This window comes from Camelus ferus, chromosome 5, assembly GCF_009834535.1.
Source record: "Camelus ferus isolate YT-003-E chromosome 5, BCGSAC_Cfer_1.0, whole genome shotgun sequence".
Taxonomy (NCBI): domain Eukaryota; kingdom Metazoa; phylum Chordata; class Mammalia; order Artiodactyla; family Camelidae; genus Camelus; species Camelus ferus.
The window spans coordinates 19,128,355-19,152,146 of NC_045700.1; the positions used below are offsets into that span (position 1 = coordinate 19,128,355).

Consider the following 23,792-nt stretch of genomic DNA (forward strand, 5'->3'; position numbering starts at 1 on the left):
GCCATCAGGCTGAAGTGGGGAGCAAGACAGGTGTCCATGTACGAGAGAACAAGGAAAGCAGACCAGGAAAGCACAGAGCTGTGGTTCAGGTATAGGATTCCGGTCCTGAAAAACAGTTACAGTTTATCACAAGGTAAATGTCAGCAGTCTGGAGTAGGGACCTAGGGAAGATCCTGCTGTATGTTCATCTCTAAGTAGGGGAGGAGAAGGGAAGAAATTCAAGTGGAGGAATCATGGAATCTGGGGGGAGATGGGGCTCAAAGGCCTGGATCTGGTCACCAGACAGTGTGGAAGCAGTTGTTCAGAAGTCCTGTGACTGGTGCTGGGGTATTGCCGACAATTAGGTTCTTGTCTCATCACAGAAAGAATTCAGAGGTGAGACAGGGAGGTTGAGAGAGTAAAGTGAGGATTTATTAAAGGATGGACAGTACACTGTCAAGGGGAGGGCGGGCAGGCTCAGGTGAGCAGCTGCGCTGAGCTTCTTTGGCAAGTTAGTTCCATAGGGTGTAAAAATGAATGGGCGGAATATTTATTTGGGAAAGGGGTTTGGGGTCATCTTCCCTGATTTTCATCCCAGCTCCCCCTTCCAAAGGGGAGGAGGGATTTTTGTCCTTATTTAGTCTGGGTCTGAAGTGTCATGGCCCCGGTGCATGATGGGTACTTCTAATCTGCAAGGCTAGTTTTATTGTAATGAGGGCATAATGAGCAAAAGGTTACATTATGACACTGGGGATTCCTGCCTTTTCCCACCTTGCTTTGTTGGCCTCCATGCCACTTGTCACCCCAAAATGTGTAACTTCTTTTTAGTGCGGAGGTTTCTGCTTTTCTCTGTCTACCCAAGGACCCCTGTTGTTCACAAGATGTATGGTTTCCTGCATTTGGCCGGGCTGCTCCTTTTTGGCTCAGTTCCTGCCATTTGGCCTGCGTCCTCCTTTCTATGCTCATATCTAGCTATCTGCCTGCCCCAACAAAGATATGGGCTCTGAGCCTCTCACAAATGTGTGTGCTGGGGTTATCGGTAATTCTCTGCCTTAGCTGCGATGGTCTGAGGAACTGAGGGAGCATGCGGCACAGAAAAGGGGCTCCTCTGTGAACCCAGCTCTAAGATCCTGGAGAGGGCAGAGCCGACAACAGTACTCAGGATATGTGTGAGGAAAATGTGGCTCAGGAAACTGTGATTTACTTCTGCAAAGAGCATTGCTCAAAATGTGGGAATCGCAATGTCCAATAATAACATGTCATTTCCTGCACAATTGTGAGTCTGCAAAGCACCTCAGGAAACCGCATGGTAAATCTTAGGACCAAGATTTCAGTGACCGACCTAGGCTAGTTTCTCAGATATTCTGATTGGCAGCATGATGTCATTTCTGATTGGGCATTGACTTTAAAGTTGGGTAAATCTCGGTTGTAATTGCAGCTCTTTAGGCAAATTACTCTTTCTGAGTCTCAGCTTCTTCATCTTTGACATGGAATTCATGCACATGTTAGAGGCTTTGTTTTGGGTTTGAGAATTAAATGCTATGAAGTATTGTAGGCATCCAGTCCAATAACTGACAGCATGGGTGGTTATTGTATGTTAATTTCCATCTCCACCTTCCTACCCACCTGTAGTAGAGAGTGTTATCAGAGACTTCCTAGGATCTTTTAAAGATTATTCCATAGACTCAGTCACCCTCAGACACTCTCAAATCTCATCCTTTTACCCCACTCAAAAGCCACACGTTAGAATCACAGCCTAAGTGATATTTGAAAAATGCAAATCAGGACAGTTGTTTCCCTATCGACTTAAGAGCCATTTATCCATAAATACTGATGTGTCAGTTAGAGTATAATGTGTTGGGCACGAAGCAGTGAGGGAGAAAAAAGATAATTTCCTGATTCTCATGGAGCTTACAATCTAGTTGAGGGACAATAGATAATAGACAAATAGGTAATATTACATGTTGATGAGTTCACTAAACAAGGGCTGTTACTTGCATTAGTGATGTGAATAACTGGTTGCTTCTCTGTCCAGGGTGAGCCACCCACTGCAGTCTTGTCCTCATGGGCCCCTTGTGAGAGGTGTGACTCTCACAGTGGTAAAGGGTAGCATGGAAGAACAGAGAAAGGATGAAGTCCTGGATTGTGAGTGTGGTCCACAGGGACCCGCAGGAGCTCACCTGTGCCTGCCTGCCTGTCTCCTTTACCCTTCGCTGTCATGTTGGGTCTCTCTGCTGCAATCAAGTATATTTCAGTCACATCTTTGAGTGTACTCTTCCTTCTACCTTGGCTCCTTTCCTTGCGTGGACTAGCTCACCATCACTTCTACTACTTTAATTATGTATAAATTAAATCCTTTGTAATATCTGTCTGTCCAAAGGGTCAAAGACCCTGACTGGGTTCTTCATGGATGAATCCCTCTAGTTCCCATGAAACACAGTGCCTGGTGCACTGGGGGAATGGCACTCAACATTTGTCCTTGCCCGGTAGTTCTGGACCACAAAGGAAACCTTGAAAGGGAAGACTGGGTCAGAAACTCAAAGGCAGCTAACCGCTGCCAATGGCTATTTTCCTCTCCTTTTAAGTAAATTCATAAGTCTTAGGTAGCATTGCTCAAGAATGTGTTGGATGCAAGGTGTCAGAAGATCTGTTTATTATTGTTTTTGCCTGGAAGTCCTAATTCTGCCACCGTACTGAGTCAGTGAGGCATGACAGATCTCCAAGTTATGCTAATATGCTACCTTTGAAAATAGGACCCCTAAATTGTCAGTTTTGTATTATAAAATATTAATTTTTTCAAGCAGTTCTTTTAGTGCTGTGGACTCATCAAACCTTGTTAGTTTACTAGAAAAACAAAAACAAACAAAAAAAGCTTTCCAAATCTGAATCCCACTTTTGGAGATTTCTAGGCAATTAGAATTTAAACTTAAATTCACCTTTTCTAATCCTTAGGATAATAAAGAAACTCAGAAATGTCCTAATGAAAGTCACTGTGTGACCTAAGGCACAGAGGGACTCAGGAAGGAATGTTAACTACTTAGAGAAGTCAAGTTGCATAAAGCACTTTGCAGGCATTTAATAGTGTCCATTGGCACATGAATATAGCACTAGTTATAAATCACCCCTCATTAGCCTCTAGTGGGGTACTAGGATGACCTCCTGGGAATCCTTTCTTGACCTTTAGATGCCTTAGTCTTCTGAATTTTAGATGTAATAATGCCTTTTTAAAAATGTCCCATGATCCTGATACTTGACAAACCCTCCAGTAATCGAATGTATTCAACCAAGATTTATAAAGTGTGTTTACACCTGTCATCCTGACACCTACGGGTGTGCTCTTTCATTGTTAAAAGTGGCAGAGTGGAAAATGAACTATATGGTGACCCGCTATTTTTGAGTTCTATTCTTGAAGGCAGGGCTATCGAGAGGCTTACTCACGTATTTCATAAATACTCACTCAAAGAGCCAGGCGTTCTCCTAGGAGCTGAGGATACACTTTCTGGAATGAATAAGATCCCGGGGAAACAAAATCCCCTGACTTCATAAAACCAGTATTCTAGGGGAAGACTAGACAGTGATGACAAGACTGACAAGACAGAGAGACGGCAAAAAAAAAAGTAAATAAACACAAAAGCCACAGATGCCGATGAGTACTGTGTTGAAACTAAAAAACAGGTCATGTGATGGAGAATAACAGGTGTCTTGAGGGGGGAAGAGGGGCCGCTGAGGAGGTGACATTTGTGTCAGAATTGAATGACAAGTTACCATAGCTCTTACGACCTGTGTTTTCTTTACAAGACTGCTCTGGGCTCAGTCTCACAACCATTTTTTGACAACCTGTTACATTGAAGGCTCTGTGTCAGGACCTACAAACAAAAATATTAAAAAATGAGTATTTTTATTACATTTGTGCCTGATCTTAATCTTTAAAAAATAAAGTGAGTAGTACAAAGAATAGGACACATGGCCCTTGAGTTTTTAAGCAGCTACCCTTAGGACACTGCTGAGATAGCCTTTGTGGTTATATGACACTGTATTACATTATATCATATCATGTATCATATATTGTATTATATCCCACCTGCTTCCAAACTACTTCCTCATTCCAGCCTTCCAGTTCTGCCAGCCCCACTCTTCTCAGATCACCAGCCCTCTGGCAGATAGTAGTGTTTCCAGAATGAGAGAATTCTGTATTTAAATCATGCCTTAATCCTCAAGCAGCACAGGCTAAAAACAACAAACTAACAGTGATAATCAAAAGCAGAAGTATATGGCACAGATGAACTTGTTTCTTAAAAGAGACCAAAACTCTGGCGCTGAAAAGGCTGGAAACTATCATTGAAAACATCTGTGCCTTATCTCCTCTGAAACAGCGCGCCAGCGGCTGTCTTTTCTAGGAGCCGCCTTCTTTTTTCCCACTGGCGATGGCAATGGGGCAGCGACCACAAGAGGAGACAGAGTTTATTTAGTTACATTAAAGTCCGCAAGCAAGTTGCATGGGAGTTTGACTTCACCTGCAGCTCTCGGCTGACTTCTTCTCATCAAAGGCAAAATGCACACAGTTGTCCCCGTTTAGAAAGTCACTGGGCTGTCAGGCGAAGCCTGGTGAGCTGGATGTCCCGGCTGCTTCCCCACAGCCACACTTTGTCATCAAACCTACAGAACTACATTGATCTGAGGGGAAATTCTAAAATGAGCCCTTCCTTTATTTCTGAGCGTCTGGATTGTTTCTTTACTGTACACCTGATGCTTGGCATATACTTTCTAATTATATTAAAGATTTCAAGGTCAGGACGGTTTGAATCCCATTTATTGCATGTTACAGAGAGACTGATTCTAGCTTTCCACTAAGGGATCTTTTTAGATAGATTTCAAAGATCAAAGCTTGTAACAGAAGAGCTTAATATTTGGATTAGTCATGTTCTTTGTTGAATTTTCATCAGTTCAGTGGGATGTAGAACTCACTAAATTTAGCATATCATGAATTATTCATAATTATTATTTAACTGATAATATTCCAAGAATGTTATTAATCCCAAATTATGATTTTTCCTTTCATATTTTTTAAATTCAATGTATGAGTTTATAATACTTTTCTATACGAGTAATCCAGCCTGTCTTTTATATTTCCCAGATAGCACATGATTTTTCTGTAGCCTTTAATGAGAAAATGATTTTGTATTAACTCCAAAGCACCACAAGTTTGTGATTTCTCTTTTTTTTTAACTTTCAAAGACAAGCCAGTAGTAACCTTCATTTGTAGTATGTGTATAAAATAGGATCTGTGTGGTATCCTTGATCAAGCACAGTCTAACAGTTATAACAATTCAAACTTATCAAATGTATCAAGTAATCAGTTCCCATGACAGAGAACAAGAAGCTAAATTGTAGACTGGGAAGATAGACCAGACAAGAAGATTGAGTTTTAGAGCTGGCTTTTCCGACAGCAAGCTGTAAGACTTTGAGCTAGCCTTTGCAGAACTCAGTTGCACTATTTTTTATCAGTAAAATGATGAAGTATTAGGATAATTACTTTTTGGTATCTATTGGTCAAAGGCACAATTATTGTTGCCAGGAATATGGTAATCATTCTTTACAAAAGTGGTGTGGAATATACGCATAACTTTATAGGTAAGATGTCAGGCAATTGAGTAATCTGCTCAAGGTCATACAGCTTATCACTTGTAGAGAAAAGATCTGAACCCAAGTTCAGGTGTCTCCTAAGCCCCATGCTCTCCACTTTGCCCCTTTACATCCGACGGATGTAAATGTCCATGTAACATACCTGCTCTGGGTTGGGTTCTGTATCACTTTACAAAAACTCTCATAACTCATAGGTATGTTTAAGCCTAAGTAGAGGAAATGGATCTAAGATTGGAACACAAAGAGCAGTGAGGGCTTTAATTGTCTCTGAATCTTAAGCTTCCTAAATGTATACTTGTTTCATAATGAACAGTGCTGCCTATTACTATCTAGTGCATCTAATTGGAATATAGCTGCAGGGAGCCAGTCTTCCAGACAGGGACTGTGTGAGTCTGATGGACAGAATAGCTCCAGGATTGCCAGAATCACTCTCTGTGACCTGGTCATCTTGCATCCTATGCAGAGAGCATCATTGGAGGCATTTCTGCTATATATTTATAGTGGCCCATCAAGTTTTGTTAGCTTTTAGTGGGTCTGGAATGTGATTGTTGGGAACAGAACGGGAAATAAGCGGCTAGAATGCATACACACTATCACAGAGAAATCTGGAGCTCAGTTTCCAAGTAAAGGCAACAGTGCCTAATCCTCCTTTAAAAGACCTCATCACTCCCGTGATGCCGTGGTCTGTCTTGACCTCTAAAACTGGTCTCGTTACTTCTTTGTTTAGCTGACCTCACTCCAAATAGATGGTCATGGCTGGAACTGGTCTATTTTATGCTGAAAAACTACAGAGTTTTTGCCTTACCTAACCTGAGTGTTCTCTAGGATGAAACGTGTCTGGGTGCCTGAAGCACTTTTCAGACAAGGCAAGGAATCCCTCTATAGGGGAACAGACAGTAGCTCTGAATGCAGAATCATTACTGCATCTTCCATCTCTAGTGATGCCAAGCATATGCTGAAGATCTGTCTTTAGGTTGCAGATCAGGGCCGTAATTGTTCTCCACTCTGTTCCATTAGAAAATAACCTTGATCCCAAATCCATGTCAATCTAGGGTGGATATTTAAAACAAACTTGGCACTTAAAAAATAAACTTGGATAAAAACTCCAGATAATGTCTGTTAAGAGAAATAAAAAACAGATGTCCAGCATAAAGAGCTGCATGAAATTAACTGAGCATTTTGTATACAACCTAACTTCTTGCTGTTTGCAGAAATTTAGTCCGACAGGTACCCAGAAGCAAATAAAGACTTACCACAGAGAAAGATGTTAGTACCATAATTTTATAGTTTTTTTCCCTAAAGGAAAATATGAGACGTATGAATACAAGTAATATACTTATTGCTGAGAGTAGACCTAAGTGTACTTTTCAAACTTGCTCAAGTAGCCAAAAAGCACAGCAGAGCATCTGATACTAACTTGGACCAGGTGAGATTTGTTGGAAAGCACATGCTTTTAGAGTAAGGCCAATTTTTGTTCCAATTCTTCCAGCTGGGTGACTTTGCAAAAAATTATTTAACTTCCCTGGGCTTCAGTTTGTCACATATGAAATGAGACTGGGATTCTTGTTGAAGTGTTTTAGAGGGTGGGGCAAGCAGGTGCTCTCAGTGGACAGGAAGCAAAGAAAGCAGGATAAGGAAGGGGAGAGAACTAAGCAAGAATACGCTGTGTCATCTCTACAGCGTAGCACATTGTATTCACTCAGTTAATTCTGTCCCTCCCTCCATAATGAGGAATACTTTTATAATGACAAGAGGTAGTGTACAGTAAATTGCCTTAACCACAGAGACCTATGTGATTAAAACCGATTAAGAGATTACATAACCAGCTATTAACAAGGTTTTTTGTTAGTATCCCTTTGCCAGGAATCTGCTAGTATTTTCTACTGAGGAATAAAAGCTTAAGAATAAATTCAAAGGAGAAAATACTTAAAAGTGGAAACACTGTATTCAGTAACCTAATTTTGGGGTGCACATCAGGGAGGACCATCATCAACTTGAGGTTGGTGACACTGAACATCATCCTTTGTGGTAAAAGTTGGCCAAACTGTCAGCTCAGGAAGAGCATCCCCTGCCAATGATTGTGCACATGCCTTGAAAATTCAACTTACATTAAAAAAAAAAGTTCCCAGGTGGAAAGCAAACCAGTAATAATAATGTTCATAATAACAACATTCTCAAAGCTCAGAGTGACTTCATATGCTACCCTTTTTGTATTTACATGTCTATGGCGCATTGGAGTTTATAGGTATGGTCATATAAATTGCTCAGATATTTAATGAACTGTTCAAGGTTAAATATTCTTCATTGCTCTATTTATTCTTATTTTCCCTCTTCCGTTTTCCCATACATATACCCTTCGCATTGTTTGCCTGGACCATTTTCAGGTTTTCCAGAGCTATCAAAACCATAATTTTCAGTTAATTCGATGAGCATTGTGTCAGGGCCACAGGACAAGTGTCTAGAGCATCCCGCTGCAATGGTGCCTGGTGGCTGGCTACTTGGGTCTAAAAGTATGGTCAGAACAGAGAACCATTGCATTTGACTCCAGTTCCTTTTATGAATGTATAAACTGACATCTATTTAACCAATTTTGAGGGGTTTTTTTAAAACTGCTTAAAATTTCCCACATTGTCCTTTGTCGGTGGAGCTCTTCAGGGTGAAGTCTGACTGCCACTGAATTCAGTGGAAGTATGATCTGGTCCAGTGTGCCTTAAACCTGTCTGCAGGTACCAATACTGGCCTCTCTTTGGGTTTTTGTTTATGTGTGTATATGTGTTTACAACTAGTGTGCCCCACTGTCTGTATTTTTCTGGAGGTCTTAACACACAATTCTTTTTCCTTTATAGCAGAAAATTATTTCTAATGTAATAGTAGGCCTAGTATCACTGCTGCTTATAATGAGGCCCCAATATTCCTCAAGGGAGGAGAGGAACAGGTTCAGAGAGAAGTGCTAGCAAACTTAACCTTCTATAATCTTGGTCTTTATTAAATTGGAAATGTATTTCAGATGTAGTGCTTTTCTCACTTTTATAGCCTGAAGTGCAGATAAATAAGAGAATCAGTTCCTGTTTCTATGTCTCACTGGTATTACCCATTAAGCATATTGTCTGTATCAGCTATTGAGTTCGAGTTTCAAATAGATGTCTATTCCCCTATCTTATGCTTTTATTAAAACACATAAACCCCAACAAGAGTTATCCAGAGAGTGTCCAAGAAATATCTCACTTTCTCAGACAGGAAGCATGCGACTGTCCATGGCAACAACCTTCACTCTTCCTCTGAGGGCAGGAGTGTAAGCGAGGGTGTAAGGGTTTGGTGGGTTGGAATCATTATGGACTCTGTAGTTGTGTGCATTTAATGTTATAAGCCTGACAGAAAACAGGTTGCATGCTTTTATACCCATGACAGGCTTGTTCTAGGGCCAGTTTTTGGCACTGATACAAAATTGTAGTTGTTAAAAAACATGATTACCAATTATTAAAAGCTTTAACAAGCACCTACTATATTTTAGATACACTGTAAGGATAGTTTATACAGCAGTATTTTTTTATTCATATAAGCGACATGAGATGAGTCCAAGGAGTCCCCATCATCTCAGTATTCTTTACCTGCATCAGTGTAATTATAAGTTCTGTAGGAGGCAAATCACCCCCCCCCCACCATGGTATCAAAACATTCACCAATGAACTGACTGCTTATAAAGCCATCCCCCCAGCCACCCAGCCTCCTCCATTAACACACACGCTCTGTCATTGCATCATGGTATTTGCTGGTGCATCTCTGGCTGCAAATGGAATGTACACCCACAACAGAGGGGCCCAAAATGGAGCAAACTGTATGCCAAATATTAGAGGGAGCACTTGAGAAAACTGATGAAAAGTGACTCGAAGACCAAAGAGTCTATGATCAAACTGTGAAAGCCAGTCGTGACAGGATAAAACTTTTCTAGGGTAATCATAAAATTATGTAAGAAATAATCACTTTTTGTTCTAATAGTGATTGCATAGTTGTAATTGTCTGCATAGTAGTTGCTTTAGATTAAAAAAAAATCCATTTGCATACTTTTCAGTTCCTTTAGAAAAAGTCCCATTTAGACATTTTATTATTTATTAAAAAGTTTAATGCCCATTTGAAATACATTCCCTTTTAAATGGCATTTTCCCCAGCATAAATTATCTTCAGATAACAAGGACTCTCCGTATACTTAATTTTATTTTATAGAAGAGGAAATTCATGCTCAGAGGAGTTAAAGTACTGCCAGGCGGTCAGATCATTTACTAGCTGTTAATTTGACAGAACTGTTTCCAACTAGAGAATTTTGATGCTAAGTCCAGGTTTCTTTCCACCACATATCAGCTATTTTCAAACTCTTTCTCTAATATTCTGCATCGCATCATAATTTTAAATCTCTCCCATTTGGCCGCATCCTCCTCTGCTGTCCCTCTCGTGTGAAAATTCACGATCACCAACAGTCCCTTAAGTCTCCGGCCATTAGGGTCCCTTTTAAATACGTATGGCTGAGAGATAGGTGCTTGGTTGAATATTCCATCCAGTCTGATGCTTGCAACCCCAGGTGACAGCAGCCAGCTACCAGAGGAGACAGGGCCTCCTTGTGCACTGCCTCCGTATTCCATGTGGCTAGATTTTATATTTATAGATTCAGGATTTGCGAGAGAAGTGCCTAATTTGAGGGACACTTTCTCTGATTATTTTATTTAAACAACCAAATATCCCTGACTTAGAAAAAGGAACTTATTAAAAGATATCAGGTGCCCCAAAAAGGCAGAATTACGATATGCTCCTTGGTAGTTGTTGGCATTGTTTGAAAATATCTTTGTGTTTGGATAGAAAAAGGCAGAGAAATCATAGGGCTGTGCCATCAGCGAGTGGTTTTAAGACTCCGTTATCTCAAAAAGTAAAATGGCATCACTTTTTTCTATTGAATTAATTAGGTTCCCCCCACCTCTGTGCCCAGCAGAAAATATCTGACACTTCAATGGTAATAAATAAAATAGTCCTAAAGGAATGGTCATCCACATGCCACCAGTTTAAGAAGAAGCTTAAAATTATTTGGTTTTAATGAAATAGAACCTCTTCAGCTGTGATCAAGGTGACACTACATGGTCATTATTCCTACAGAGGTGGATAGAGAACAGATGCAATTATAATGATGTTAGGGTAATAGACAGTTAGGTCAAGAGAATAAACATAAAGATTATTATAAAACTGAACATTATTTAAGCAAGAATTAATGTAAAATCTTGAGCCAAATGTGTTCATCAAGCGGGACAAGGTTTCATATGAAGGAGGTGATGTCCAACCTGTATGACTGGGTTTGAGTGATGCTGGGAGGAACACCTGTCCAAACACGTATGTTCCTCGCCTAGGCTCTGCTCCGTGCCCAGGGGTGCAGGGTGGGTGGAGTCAGTGTTAACCAAGCCTGTGTTACCATTGACAAGCCTGTACCGCCATCTGAAGTTTCTTTTCTGTTTCCCATAAAAGACCTAGCTAGGTGCTGTCCTTGCTGTGTTGCGTGAGCATCATGGCTAACACAGCAGTCTTTGGAGCAAAAGTTTCTGGGTTTGAATCCTGTTTTGCAACTTACTAGGGTTTGTTTGTTTGTTTTTTCTTCTTTCTAACCTTAAACAAGTGACAAACTCTGTGTCTCAATTTCCTTGTCTGTAATATGGGAAAATAATAGAATTTTCCTCTAGGGTTATTATGATTATATAACGAGCCAATGTATATATAAAGTATTTTGAAAATTGTTTAACACATGGTACCTGCTCGATAATAATATTGTTATATTACATACTTTCAGATGCCAGATAATAACAGGTAGACAATTACTAAAAATATGAATTAAGCATTCAGTTACTACTTAATATATAAGGAGCACCAGTGTTAGGGACAGAACCCAAACCTCAAGGAATTGAGAATCCAGTGATTAGAACTAGGGTGGCACCTTCCCAAAGAATTTTCCTAGTAATTTGGATTATGTGCAGTTTCACCTTGCTAATTTAGAACCTAACAAAGAAGATGCGACTCTGTTTAACATTTGTAATCCTAGCCTAAAATACAGGGTCTTTGAGAGCAGAAGGTACATCTGGCAATTTCATCACTGTACCCCTAGCACATGGCAGGATGCCAGGGTTATTCTAGAGCTTAATAAAGAAATATTTGTTGAATGAATTAATATTCCACCAGTGTTTATGGGATCAGTCTATTTGGCAACAATACAGAGTTTCGATTTAGGATGACTAAAGAAGTAGAAGAAGGAACTTCAGGATCCTTAAGCATAACGCAGACCTTAGGGAACCCGTGTCACTGTAGAGGCCTAAATTAAAATGGCAGAAAAACTGGAATCTGGACATGTGTGTTTTAATGAAGACTTCTGTATGGAAGGCAGCATTCCGTCCTTTAATTCCTTTTCCAAGCCAAACTCTAACGGGAAAGCTGACATCTTCCTTATGATTTTAGGTCGAATGAGCCGGACTCGATTTATCATCATGCCAACCCAAGGGGAAGGACGGCCATGCCCCACAGAGCTTACCCAGCAGCAAGCCTGCCCAGTGACCCCCTGCTACAGCTGGATCCTCAGCAACTGGTCTGCATGTAACCTGGAGGTACGTCACGTAGCGACAGTTAGAGAAATGCTTCTCAGCGTGTCCGAAGGACTCGTCTGGTCAACCCTGTGCGCTGATGGAATAAATTTCACAGCCCCAGGGGCCTGGCACAGTGTATTTTTATGCAATGGAGAGCATGGGAAAAATAACCAAATGACTTAAGCTCACGCAGAGCGCTACTGCTAGGAAGATAAATAGCCATTTGTTAGGCACTATTTGTAATAAGCCAGGTCATGGGACTTACAATCTCTTCAGCATCTTCAAGAATTCTCTATCTTCTTGCCTTGTCGGAAATATCAAAGCATTAGGTAATGAGGCAAAACCTGGATGCTATGGAAATGTACAGTTTGCTGTAGACCGTATTTCTTAGAAAAGTACTTGCAGATTTAGACAAAATCTTGCATATGGGCCGAAAACCAAAAGCTTAGGGAAGTTATATTTTAACAGTATTAGATGAACCAAGGTTACTACATTTTCCTCAATGATTGCTTTTTATTGACTTGAAATATAAATGCTTAGTAACATCGTAATATTTCACATGCCCAGAGCTTTCGCTGGGTCAGCAAAGATCCTCTATGGCTTTCTCTCTGGCTTCTTGTGTAAGAAAAAGCACATTGATTTTCCCTGTTTTCTTATTTTACTAGCTTATCCTTCAGTTCATATTCCAAAGCAGGTTTTCATTCAATAACGATAATTTTGATGATGCATTAGGAGATCTGTCGAGTCGTCCCATAGAGACGTTTCGTGCTCCTGTCAGGACGACTGTCGCGCGGCATTATCATCTTGCAGAAGTGAAATGCCCATGTATTTTGATAAGTCCCAGAGGAACAAAAATGTGTGGTACATTTGTTCAGTCTCCTCTTTACAGAAAATAAGGTAACCGTGCTGATTAATTCCCAAGTAACCTAATAGCTTTAAATATGAATACTTTGTCTACTTCCTCTAAAATCCTCTTTCCTGAACCTTCAGCAATTTTTTTTTAAGTGCTGCTTGGAATCACAATTAAGCAAATGGTGTATTTCTTCTTATAATTGCGATAACTATTGACGGAGTAGAGAAAATAAATGTGAGGAATGCAGGAACCCATTGCGGGGGCAGGGAGAGGAGGGGGAAGGTGGCTCAGTGGGGGAGGAGGACAGACAGACTCCACGCTGCGCATCTGGCAGGGCACACAGCTGCTTCTGGGCTGCACGTGGTCTTTTGTACTTGCCCTTTTATCTTCTCCTTTGGGACACTCTTTTATAGATAAGGCTGCCAATCTGTCCCATGGGAACATTACAGGGAAATGCCAAATGCCATGTGTCATTGAGCTTTGGCCAGAACCTTAGGGGCAAGAAGTGGTGGGTTGTGAGCATTCTCTGTAGCCGTGCTGGGGAAACGGGGGGCTGTGGCATATGTTGGAGGAACCCAGGCACGGAGACCATGAGAGCAGGTGTACCCAGAAATGGCAGAGGTGCTTCAGATTTCTAAATGAGGTCGTGCCACTCACTGACACTTCCAGTCAGGGGGAAACTGGAGTTTTAGACTCAATCCAGGCAAAGCTCTCAAAAAATCCATGTTTGTATGAATTATTCCTATGTGGGCACCTTTCCCAAAAGAGGCCAGCCTCCCCTAAGACTTTGGAATGGGGTTGAAGCAGTTCCTGGAGGTGCCACATTTCCCCACCTGGTAGGTAAAGTCACTCAGAAGCAAGAAGAACAAAGGAGGGGACACAGAAAAGCAGGGGACACACATAAATAGAGGCAGAGGAGAAAGGGAATCACGGTAACAGTCGACTGGGGTTTTTCCTGAGTTTGAAGTGCATTCCTGCTTTTCCTGAAGCCTAGTTGCAAATGCTTTGTGAGATAGCACAACAGCTTTTCAGTGAGTTGCTGTTTCTTAAATGTATATGAAGCTGAGTTTGGGGAATTACTCATCAAACTACGGGCGAGCCTCTGCACACAAAGGAAGCACACCCCTCTCATGCCTGTCCCCTCTGCCTCCTCCATCTGTAATACCCTGCCTGCCAAACGCAGTCAGAAACTCATGCACTAGAGGCGGTGGTGATGTTTAAGCGGCTGAATGCCTTCAATTATATCAAAATGTCCCAAGAGGGGCGTGCACAGGGCACAGTGGATGTGCCAGCTTGGCCACCGTCGTCTGTGGAAGGAAGTGTTTATCCTCGGGCTTCACTTTTTTTTCAGGGTTTCCTAACTCTTTCCAAGTTCCTCAGCTGGTAACACGTATCCACACATATGTTGCAAAATCTGTTTAGGAGCTCAGACTCGGGAGTCTAGCAGGCTTAATTTTGGTCCAGGTGTTTACAGTTCCTCGCTCTGCAGTTTTTGCCAAGTCTTTAACCTCTCCCGACCTCTGCTGTCTTCGCTGTATCATTGGGGTGGCAACGGTACCCGTTTTGCTAGGGGTTTTTGGTCGGAGTTAGATCATTCATATACAGTGCCCCGCAGAGTACCTGACATAAATTAACAGTTCAGTAAACTGGGGTTGCTGTTCTAGTTTTGATTAAAACTACTATCCTGATTGTTAGCACCGTCTGCCTGTCCACATGTGGTGATGTGGATTCAGAGTATATACAAAAAGTGCATTGATGACTGGGGACGGTGGAGAGTCAGTGACAGAATCCTCGCTATTGACCATCTCGCTCTGAGAAGCCTGGCTCTCTCTTCAGGCTCTCTTGCGTGTAAAGCCTCTGAGGAGACTGAATGAGTGCTTGCTTTGTGAATGAAATGATCATTCTGATGCTGATTTCTCTTGCTGTGCCCGTTGTTGTCAAAGGTGTAAGAGATTAAGGCTGAACAGGGATACCTACTGGAAGCACATTACTGTTTGTCTTGTTGTTTAAAGTGATCCCTGATGTAGACTTGTTTCCTGTTATGTCTTCATACCTCATCTCCTGCAACGTCAAACAAAGCTCTAATCAATAGCCTCTCCTGTTACCGAGGTTGCAGAGAACAGCAAAGTCAAATTTCAGGCATGCTGCAGTGTCTTCAGACTCCAGGTTCAGGAAGTCTGACACTCTCTAGCAAAATGTATACCTTAGACAGTTCTGTTCGAGGAACCATCATCTGGAATAATAAATTAGAGAGAGAACTCTCCCCCAAAAGAAATTTAACTTAAACACTAGTTATTTTCCACTTTAGGGAGTAAGCATTTACTAGAGCATTTGCTTTGAAGGAAAGTACAATGAATTGATTTTGAACCTCAACGTCTCAAAAAAAAAAAATGCACTTAGGTTCAAAATTATGATGCATTTTTTTTTAATAATTGCACAACAGCCGTAGAGGTGATTAGAGCAGTTGTGAGGTTTGATATATCAAGTGTGGGAATTGCCATCTTAAACAAATCATAATTCTTGTTAAAGCATCTCTAGAAAAGGATGTGATGATCCTAACTTGTGTGTTTACTCAGATTCCTCAGGCTTTAATTTGCTGCAGCTAGGACCTTTTTTTTTTTTTTTTTTTTTGCCACTATGGCTTTGAATCCAAACTTTCTTCTGTCAAGAACTTTTCTCAGCAGCCACTCTGCACCATCCTGCACATCCAGCAGTCTATCCACAACTAGCCCTTAATCCTCGGCAGCTGTTGCCACAGTTTCTTGACCTGGCTGGTGCTCAGCAGACCCGTCAGCCCCTGGGTCACCTGCTCCATGCCCTGGAACGCTGTCATAACTGCTTTAGTTGGTCGCCCTGTCCCTCTTCACTCCCGCCAGTACAAGAGCCACAGAAGCTCCAAGGCAGTGTCTGGGTCCTAGGGGGAAAGGGAGAAGGAGGAGCTGAAACTCAGTTTCCCGGTGTGGGGCACAGTTGTCCGAGTGTCACCTAATCAGGGGCTGTAGCATGTAGCATCCTTGTTGGCAGCAACAGGGCCTGTGCAGAGGCTCAGTGTCTCCCCCCCCAACCCCCGCATCCATATCAGTAATGGTCATGAGAGCTCTAGCTTCTCTACCAGCTTCTGGACTTGGTGGAGGCTGAGTTACATGCCTTGGAAGTATGGGGCGTGGGGTGGGTAATACTCTGAGGTGAAGGTTGATCCAAGAAGGAGCTAGAGTGTAAATGACCCCCCCTTCTTCCTCCCTCCCCCCATCATGGATGGACCTGTGGTCTGTCTGCAAGGTGTGGTGATGGACCAAGAAGCCAGCTCTGTTCACTTCTGCGGCTGAGGCCCACTTGGCAACACGCCACCTTATGTTTGCTCTCCCTCTGTTCCTGCCGTGGTTCTTTTACTCTCCCTCTTAGTATCCTGCGATTTCACCTCCCTTGTCTAAAAACTTTTCCTCGGGCTTTGCTTTTTAAGGCATTTATGTAAAAACAGAACTATCCTTGGAAAGTTATCCACATATCCAGTGGACTTCTTTTTGAAGTAGGAGCACCTGACCATGACTGAGGAGTTAATACTCATGAGTATCTGCCAAAGTGTTACGTTAGGAAGTCGTTCCTCAGGCAGATGGTTGGGAGATGACCACTAGAGCCTTCCACTTCAAAGCTTCTGTTTCTGTGAGACACTGCACAGTATTTTTTCTAATTGCCCAGAATAATCTGAGTGGGATTTGTATAAAATAACTTCAAAAAATAATATTCAGCACAGAAGACACTCTGGGAAAACAACTTCTTGTGGCAATAAGATAATCAGTGTTTTACTGGAAACCCCAACCTAACTGATGTGAGGAAAGTACTGAATTCCCTACAAAAGAAAAATAAGCAGAGTAAAAGGGAAATGTCTGCCCTGTGGCTGCACATGCTCTCCCGGGGAGGGATTATGGACTAGACCGTTTCATCACACACACTAGACAAATTAGGTATTGTTTTTCCTTTACACTCAGTCCCGGCTGAGTTCCAAAATGAATCATATTCTGAGTGCATAAATTTCACAGCATAAATTTGCATTTCTACTTCAGTTTCTCTATCAGCTCTAGGAGAACTGCTCAGGGATCCCTTCTGTCAACAATTGAAAAATAACTGTCAAGAGGAAGAAGCTGCTGAAATATGCAACTAGGATTTTCTGGAGCAAGAGGTAGCGGGAGCCAGACCTTGGAGATGATGATGACGTGGGTAACCCTGACAGCATCCTTTCCTCTGACAGGGCGGAGACTGTGGGGAAGGAGTCCAGGTCCGCAGCCCCTCCTGTGTGGTCCACAGTGGTTCAGTGTCTCACTGGACAGTACGGGTAGAGGATGCACTGTGTGGAGAAATGCCCTTCCAAGACCGCAGCCTGAAGCAGCCGTGTTCCGTGCCTTGCCCCGGTAAGCAACGGAATGACTGGGAGCGCCTTCTGTGGTGCCCTCTTCATTTATTTTCTATTATCTGTTTTCTGGAGTTTTCGCTCATCAAAGTTGATGTTTTTAATTCACTTTAATTCATTGTTAATTGTGATTATCACCTTGAAATACACCTAACCACTTCAATGGAGGCCAAGTAGGCCAGAGGGGAAAAATAACACAGGACTTGGAAATGTACAAGCACCCTCACACTCCCTGGGTTTTACCTGGGACACACAGTCAGTCCCTTTGAGCTGCGGTAGCTCCGTCTAGAAAATGTGTTAATAGTACCTGACCCAGCCGAGCACTCAGCCCATGACTGAACCCTGAGTGAACGAAGCCCTCCCCTGGGCAATGACACAGCCAGACGAGTGAGGCCATGGGTTCGTGAAAACATGCTGGTAAACAGTCAAGTTCTGCGTTCTTGTGAAGGTCATTAGTTACATAAAACTTATGGGTTTATTTTAATCCTAATACAACTTGTGTGGCATCAGTTTAAGGTGGATTAACATACCCTTATATATCCTGATAATATACATGTAACATATGTATATACCTACATCCGTACATACAGACGTGTGTATGTTTAGATTATTAAACATTCTTTAAGGCCAAAGAAATTCCACTTCAGTAACCAACTTACTCCCTTGGTATGATTTCTGTGAACATCCATTTTATGATATTATGCTGCTCTTTAAAACCTGAGTTGCTATAATCTTTACATTTCCTTTTAAAAATTTTATTATCCCTAGTAGACACGTAGTGTTCTCCAGATAAAACTGTCAGTGATTTGAAGCAAAGTAATGGCAATCTAGTGTTTGGCACTCTTTCACTAAATAAGATTAAACCATAAATTACTTCATCATTCTTAGTACTTTTTAATTAGAAAATTGGTCAACAGAGAATGTGTGGTATCTAGAAGCCCCTCCTCCTGTATCACTGCACCATCACCCCGGCTCTCACTGTGAATGCTGCTGGGTACCAGTTCTCACGTCGTTTCCTCTGCTCTGTACCATGCGACCACCCAGGAGACTGCCATTTAACTGGAATGGTCAGAGTGGAGCACGTGTGAATTAACCTGCATCGATGGAAGAAGCTTCGAGACTCTGGGCCGCCAATCTAGATCAAGGACATTTATAATTCAGTCTTTTGAGAACCAAGACAGCTGCCCCCAGCAAGTTCTAGAAACACGCCCTTGTACAGGTACCAAGAGCGCTTTTCAGTTCTCAGCTTTGATTGATCAGTGCTTTTTCTACTTTTATGGGAGGCATAATAGAACCGCTGTTACCGTATTTACTTGCAGGAGGTAAATGTTATCTCTACACGTGGAAAGCAAGTCTTTGGAACAATAATGAACGGACTGTGTGGTGCCAGCGTTCAGATGGCATTAACGTCACAGGTATTCCTGCCTAAGATTCATGTGGGTACTTTGAAAAGATCTGAGTGTTGTTGTTTGTGAGAAGAATTATAAGCAAGGGAAGATTATAAGCAAAGGAAGAGGAGGCAGGTGGCCTTAGATGATCTTTATGGCAAGTTACCAGTAGACCTTTGCATCTTAGACAGCAAACAGTTCTATTTGAAGTCTCACAATATAGCAGACAACTTAAAGACAAGCTGAAACAATACAATTTCCTTAAATATCATGATCTGACACAAAGACTGGAAAAGACTGGTGTTTAAAACAATGTCTCTAAAGTTATAAAAGATGTACCTTTTCAGTAAAAAAAAGTATTTGAGAACAGATCTCAGCATATCCCATTCCTACACTACTGTGCAAATACATCATGTTACAGAGTTAAAAGGGTTGATGAAGATATAAAAATTAAAATATAGTAATGATACGAAAATATTTTACTGTAAATTATGCTTATGTACTGGAAGCTTCATTTTTAATAATGTGTTAGTCATGATCATTATTTAATAGCTGAATACAGATGAAAGGAAGGGTCTGAGGATATTCATGATGGCAAATGCAACTGGCTGCTATAAATGATCTTCTCAATCATTTTAAAGGGGATTTTTTTTTTGATGCCATCTTATCAAATAAAATTAAGTTGTCATTCTTTTTACTAGCACTGTGGCTGACTGAGTGCTCATCAGAGGAATAGGAGAATTTCTATTTTTCTATAGCCTTAGAAAGACTGTCAGCTTCACCTTTTGCTAGTTTACCTTTTTTGTGCATCATTGGTATTCCCTTTAATCCATAGTTTATCCAAACAATAATTTATTGTAAGCTACTCGTCCATGTTGTTAGGGTATTGTTGAAACTAAATATACTGTAAATTCACCTACGCAGGAACACAGAAGGCACATCCTCTGCAATATGCAGGGAATTAACTGACTGGCGAGGGTTAAACTGTTAAATTCTCTGCACAGAGCACCTCGTGCCCAGTGTTCAACACAGGGCCATCTGACAAATGAGTTCAAGTGACCAGTATCACCTGCTAAGTATTATCAGTGCTTAATTTCATTACTAAAATGTAAATTAAAATGTTGTATAAACAACACAAATTCTAACGTTTTCTCCAATTCCCAAGAGATCGCCTCCCCATGGGGCGCACACACTGCATGGTGGAGATCCCTAGTTTCAAGTGTGAAAAACACCCCCTCCAGACTCTGTTGGCAGCAACGTGGCTGTGTGGGTATTGCCACTGACACCCACATGATCAATTTCGCACCTCCCTGCTAATTCTAGTGGTGTTTTGTTTTGTTAATTTCTGTGGGGAGTATTTATTTTTCAAGTAACAGTGAGAATGTAATGGCTTCGTTTTTTTTAGGAAAAATGTAGATCTGACTGTTCCCTACACAGCCTTAGGCCCAGAGCTTTTTTTTGCTGGTTACAAAATCATGAACTATAATTGGTTGACAATTATAGTAATGCAGAGGCTAGAACCTATAAATGCACCCAGTGGTATATAAGTATAGTTTAGACACTGCCCTCAAATAATATGTCAACTTCTTTGCTTAGTACCTGGAATCCAGAAGGTCATGACTAATGTATAAGTGTTTTTCAGATTATAGAGACATTACTCCACCCACTTACTCAGAAATATTTAATCAGCACCTGCAAGTACCATGTCAGATGTATAATTACCCTTCCTGGAATGTATACATTTGCTCCTAAAAATGTGTGTGGGAGTCTGTGTGTGTGTGTATTTTGGTTGAAATCCATTTTTAAATGCTACCAAAGTGTTTGATATCATGGTCCCATGAAGTGACTAGTGGCATTCTTTTAGCGTTTAGTTGCCGGGAATTAGTCTAGTGCCTAAATTTGGTATTCTTGAGCTAGGGGAAAAAAATTATGTAGAACAAGAATATTTGAGCATATATATTTTCTGCTTCTGAACTTAAATTGAGATTTCATCAATGGTTTCACTGGTCCGGGCACTTCTAGACTTTGCCCTTAAGCACAACCAGATGATAGAATCACATTGCCAGTTCGCAGGTCTCAAACCTCTACTGTAAACATCTTCTGTTAGCAGAGCTGCCCATCTCAAACAGCTCATCCTGGAGTAATCAATAAAATCAGACTGAGCCACACTGTCAGCAAACAGATTTTTTAAAAATAATGCTGTTACAAAGCAGCCAGGGCTGGAGAAGAAAGAAAATTAGTATTTATCATAGAAACATCTGTAAATGATGGGCTTTCCTTTGTAGGAGGCTGCTCCCCTCAGGCACGCCCTGCTGCTATTCGGCAGTGTAACCCCGCCTGCAGAAAACCCTACTCCTACTGTACACAGGTGAGTCATGTGCGGGAGACTTGGACATGTAGTTTAATTGCTGCATTATTCATATGCTGTCTGACGTCTTCTAGTCTGCTTACAGCCCAAGCAGCACTTCCGTGTGCCCACGATACCATCTAGAGGCAACTGCAGGCATACCCACAGCTAGTAAGAATTTCTTTGTCGCACCATGTGTTAAAACAAAGTGGTCTTTTTTTTTCCCCTAAATCTATACATGGCCAAACCTCTCTTTCAGATACCTAATTTATGTGAGTGCTATTTATCAGTAAGTGTTCTCAGCTGATTTATGTCCTCCATTCTTAGCCTTTCATATACCTAAACTATTTTCAAAGGCATTATAAATGCATGTTCCTACTTGCTAAATATTATTTAGCAAAATCGATTACACCCTGATTATTATAGTGTGAGTAAATTTTAGTTGATTTTAAATAAGTTGACTATGTGACTGTGGGTAATAATGATGTGTGTGTGTATATACATTTTTTTAAAGCAGAAATCTTTCTTCCCCCCCTTACCTCCCATCTATCACTGTTCAGTAATTAATGCAAAAACGTACAATGTATTCTAACCAGTGGCACCTAGAGTACACAGTGCGTATATAAGAAAGATGTGTCATGTCTCTCAAGGAAACTAGTTTCTTCTTACTGTGTGTTCTTTCCAAAAATGATTTGGTTAAAAATAATTCAAGTACTCAGTCCTATTTTATGGCTCTTCTGTGTCAAGGTGAGTTCATTCTTTATCACAGAAAACGCTAGTGATTAAGCTTCCAGAGGGGAAAAGAAGGAAAAGATCAACAACTTCATGGGCTCATGGTGTTTGCAAAAATAGGAGTTGTGGCTTCCAGCCAACTCTCTGGACACCCTCTTTGATAAAACATAAATTGACTTTTTCCCTTGAACCTCTGGCATACGTGAGTGCCTGCAGCTTTTAACTCAGACTACTAGATGCATCTTGGAAAGATGGCTTTCCTAGCTGAGCATATTCCAATTTTCTTAATTAGTTCTCTCCACTGAACACCGATTAATGCCTTCAGTTAAAACCACCAGAGGGGGAGGGTACAGCTCAGTGGTAGAGTGTATGCTTAGCATGCACGAGGTCCTGGGCTCAATCCCCAGTACCTCTGTCAAAAAAAACACCTGGAACTACTGTAGTAATTGTCCTTATTAAATGACTGCTGCCTATTTGTTAACTCTAGGCATTTGTTAGTTATATGCTTCTCTCACTTTTACTTTTTGGGGAAGATTGAGGGACCCTTTTTAGCTTTAGTGTCTATTGCTCCTCAAAATCCTGTGTTCAGTCAGCAATGGACAGCCTAAGTAAATTTGTCTGGTTCAGAAGGATTGATGTGAGTGGATACGTGAGGCGAGGGCCTATTCAGAAAATTCCATCTAGAGCTTCAGGCAGGGAACCCTTATCGCACAGGCAGAGAGACTAATCATCTTAACGCTTATTTTCTGTTCTTCTCTGCTGCCTTTATGTTTGGGGGGAAGGAGGAGCAGTTAGTCTCACATCCAGATATGGATAGAAATCCTTGTCCATTATACTTTATCATAATCAGTTTCTTGGAGAGGTTTATTGTACGTGAAAATTACCTGGAATCCATAGATAACAATGAAGGACACACTGTCATGATGCCAGCGGGAATGTGAGGTGGTGTGACACCGGGGTTGCTGCAGGATGTCTGTCAGTACACAGTTATCTCCTGCTTCTCTTAGCCCTGTGTCTTTGGTGACGTCTTTTTTCCCCCACTTGGGCTGCTTCTAGCCTTGGGCTGTTGCCTCTGAGAGCAGAACTAAGCCCAGGAGCAGAGAGGCAGTTGAGACCAGTTAGTGATCAAAGGTAGAAGGTGGTGGAGGCCTTTAGCAGCTGGGGCACCAACGGTCCTCGAAGAGCACAGAACACAACGCAGATATGTACCCAGTTCCTGATGCCTTGCTTCTCAGTATCAAAGGGCAGGCTGGAGTGAGTGAGCAGGAATCTCAGACAGCAGGAGGGAGAGCTGAGGCTAATGTTTAATTAAACGCTTAAACATCTCTGTAAGCAAGAACAGTATGTGCTTAATGCACTCTGTTGACAAAGAATGGTGATTTTATATTTGGAAAGTGTAAGAATTGTAAACCACTAGGAAAACCTGATACTTTATTTAGAGTTAGACTTTGGAATTTAGAAAGATGAACTACAGGGTTTTCATCTCTTTGGCAAGCCTGGTGTCAAAAAACCCTAAATTGCCATGACATACCCTGCAGATATTAAGTGATTCCAACATTTAAAGTGTTCTTTTTTCATCTGCACAGCTCATTGTGTGACCATGCACATATTTTTCTATGCTGTAGGGTGGAGTCTGTGGGTGTGAGAAGGGCTACACAGAGATAATGAGATCAAATGGTCTCCTGGATTACTGCATGAAAGTGCCTGGCTCAGAGGATAAAAAAGCTGATGTGAAAAACCTTGCTGGGAAAAACAGGCCTGTGAATTCAAAAATACATGATATTTTTAAAGGATGGTCTCTCCAACCCCTTGATCCAGGTACGTATCAGTTGTGAGTAAG

The 23,792-nt window shown here is 41.4% G+C and overlaps 1 protein-coding gene across 1 annotated transcript in view; it reads left to right on the top strand.

Annotated features, from left to right (window-relative positions):
• The window catches only part of THSD7B (thrombospondin type 1 domain containing 7B), a 657,597-nt gene that overhangs the window by 622,698 nt on the left and 11,107 nt on the right, over window positions 1-23,792 (top strand). Inside the window, 7 exon segments of the mRNA XM_032479372.1 lie at window positions 12,103-12,248; window positions 17,327-17,486; window positions 18,530-18,546; window positions 18,548-18,704; window positions 18,805-18,900; window positions 21,159-21,241; window positions 23,578-23,770. Coding sequence (XP_032335263.1) covers window positions 12,103-12,248; window positions 17,327-17,486; window positions 18,530-18,546; window positions 18,548-18,704; window positions 18,805-18,900; window positions 21,159-21,241; window positions 23,578-23,770 — 852 coding nt within the window.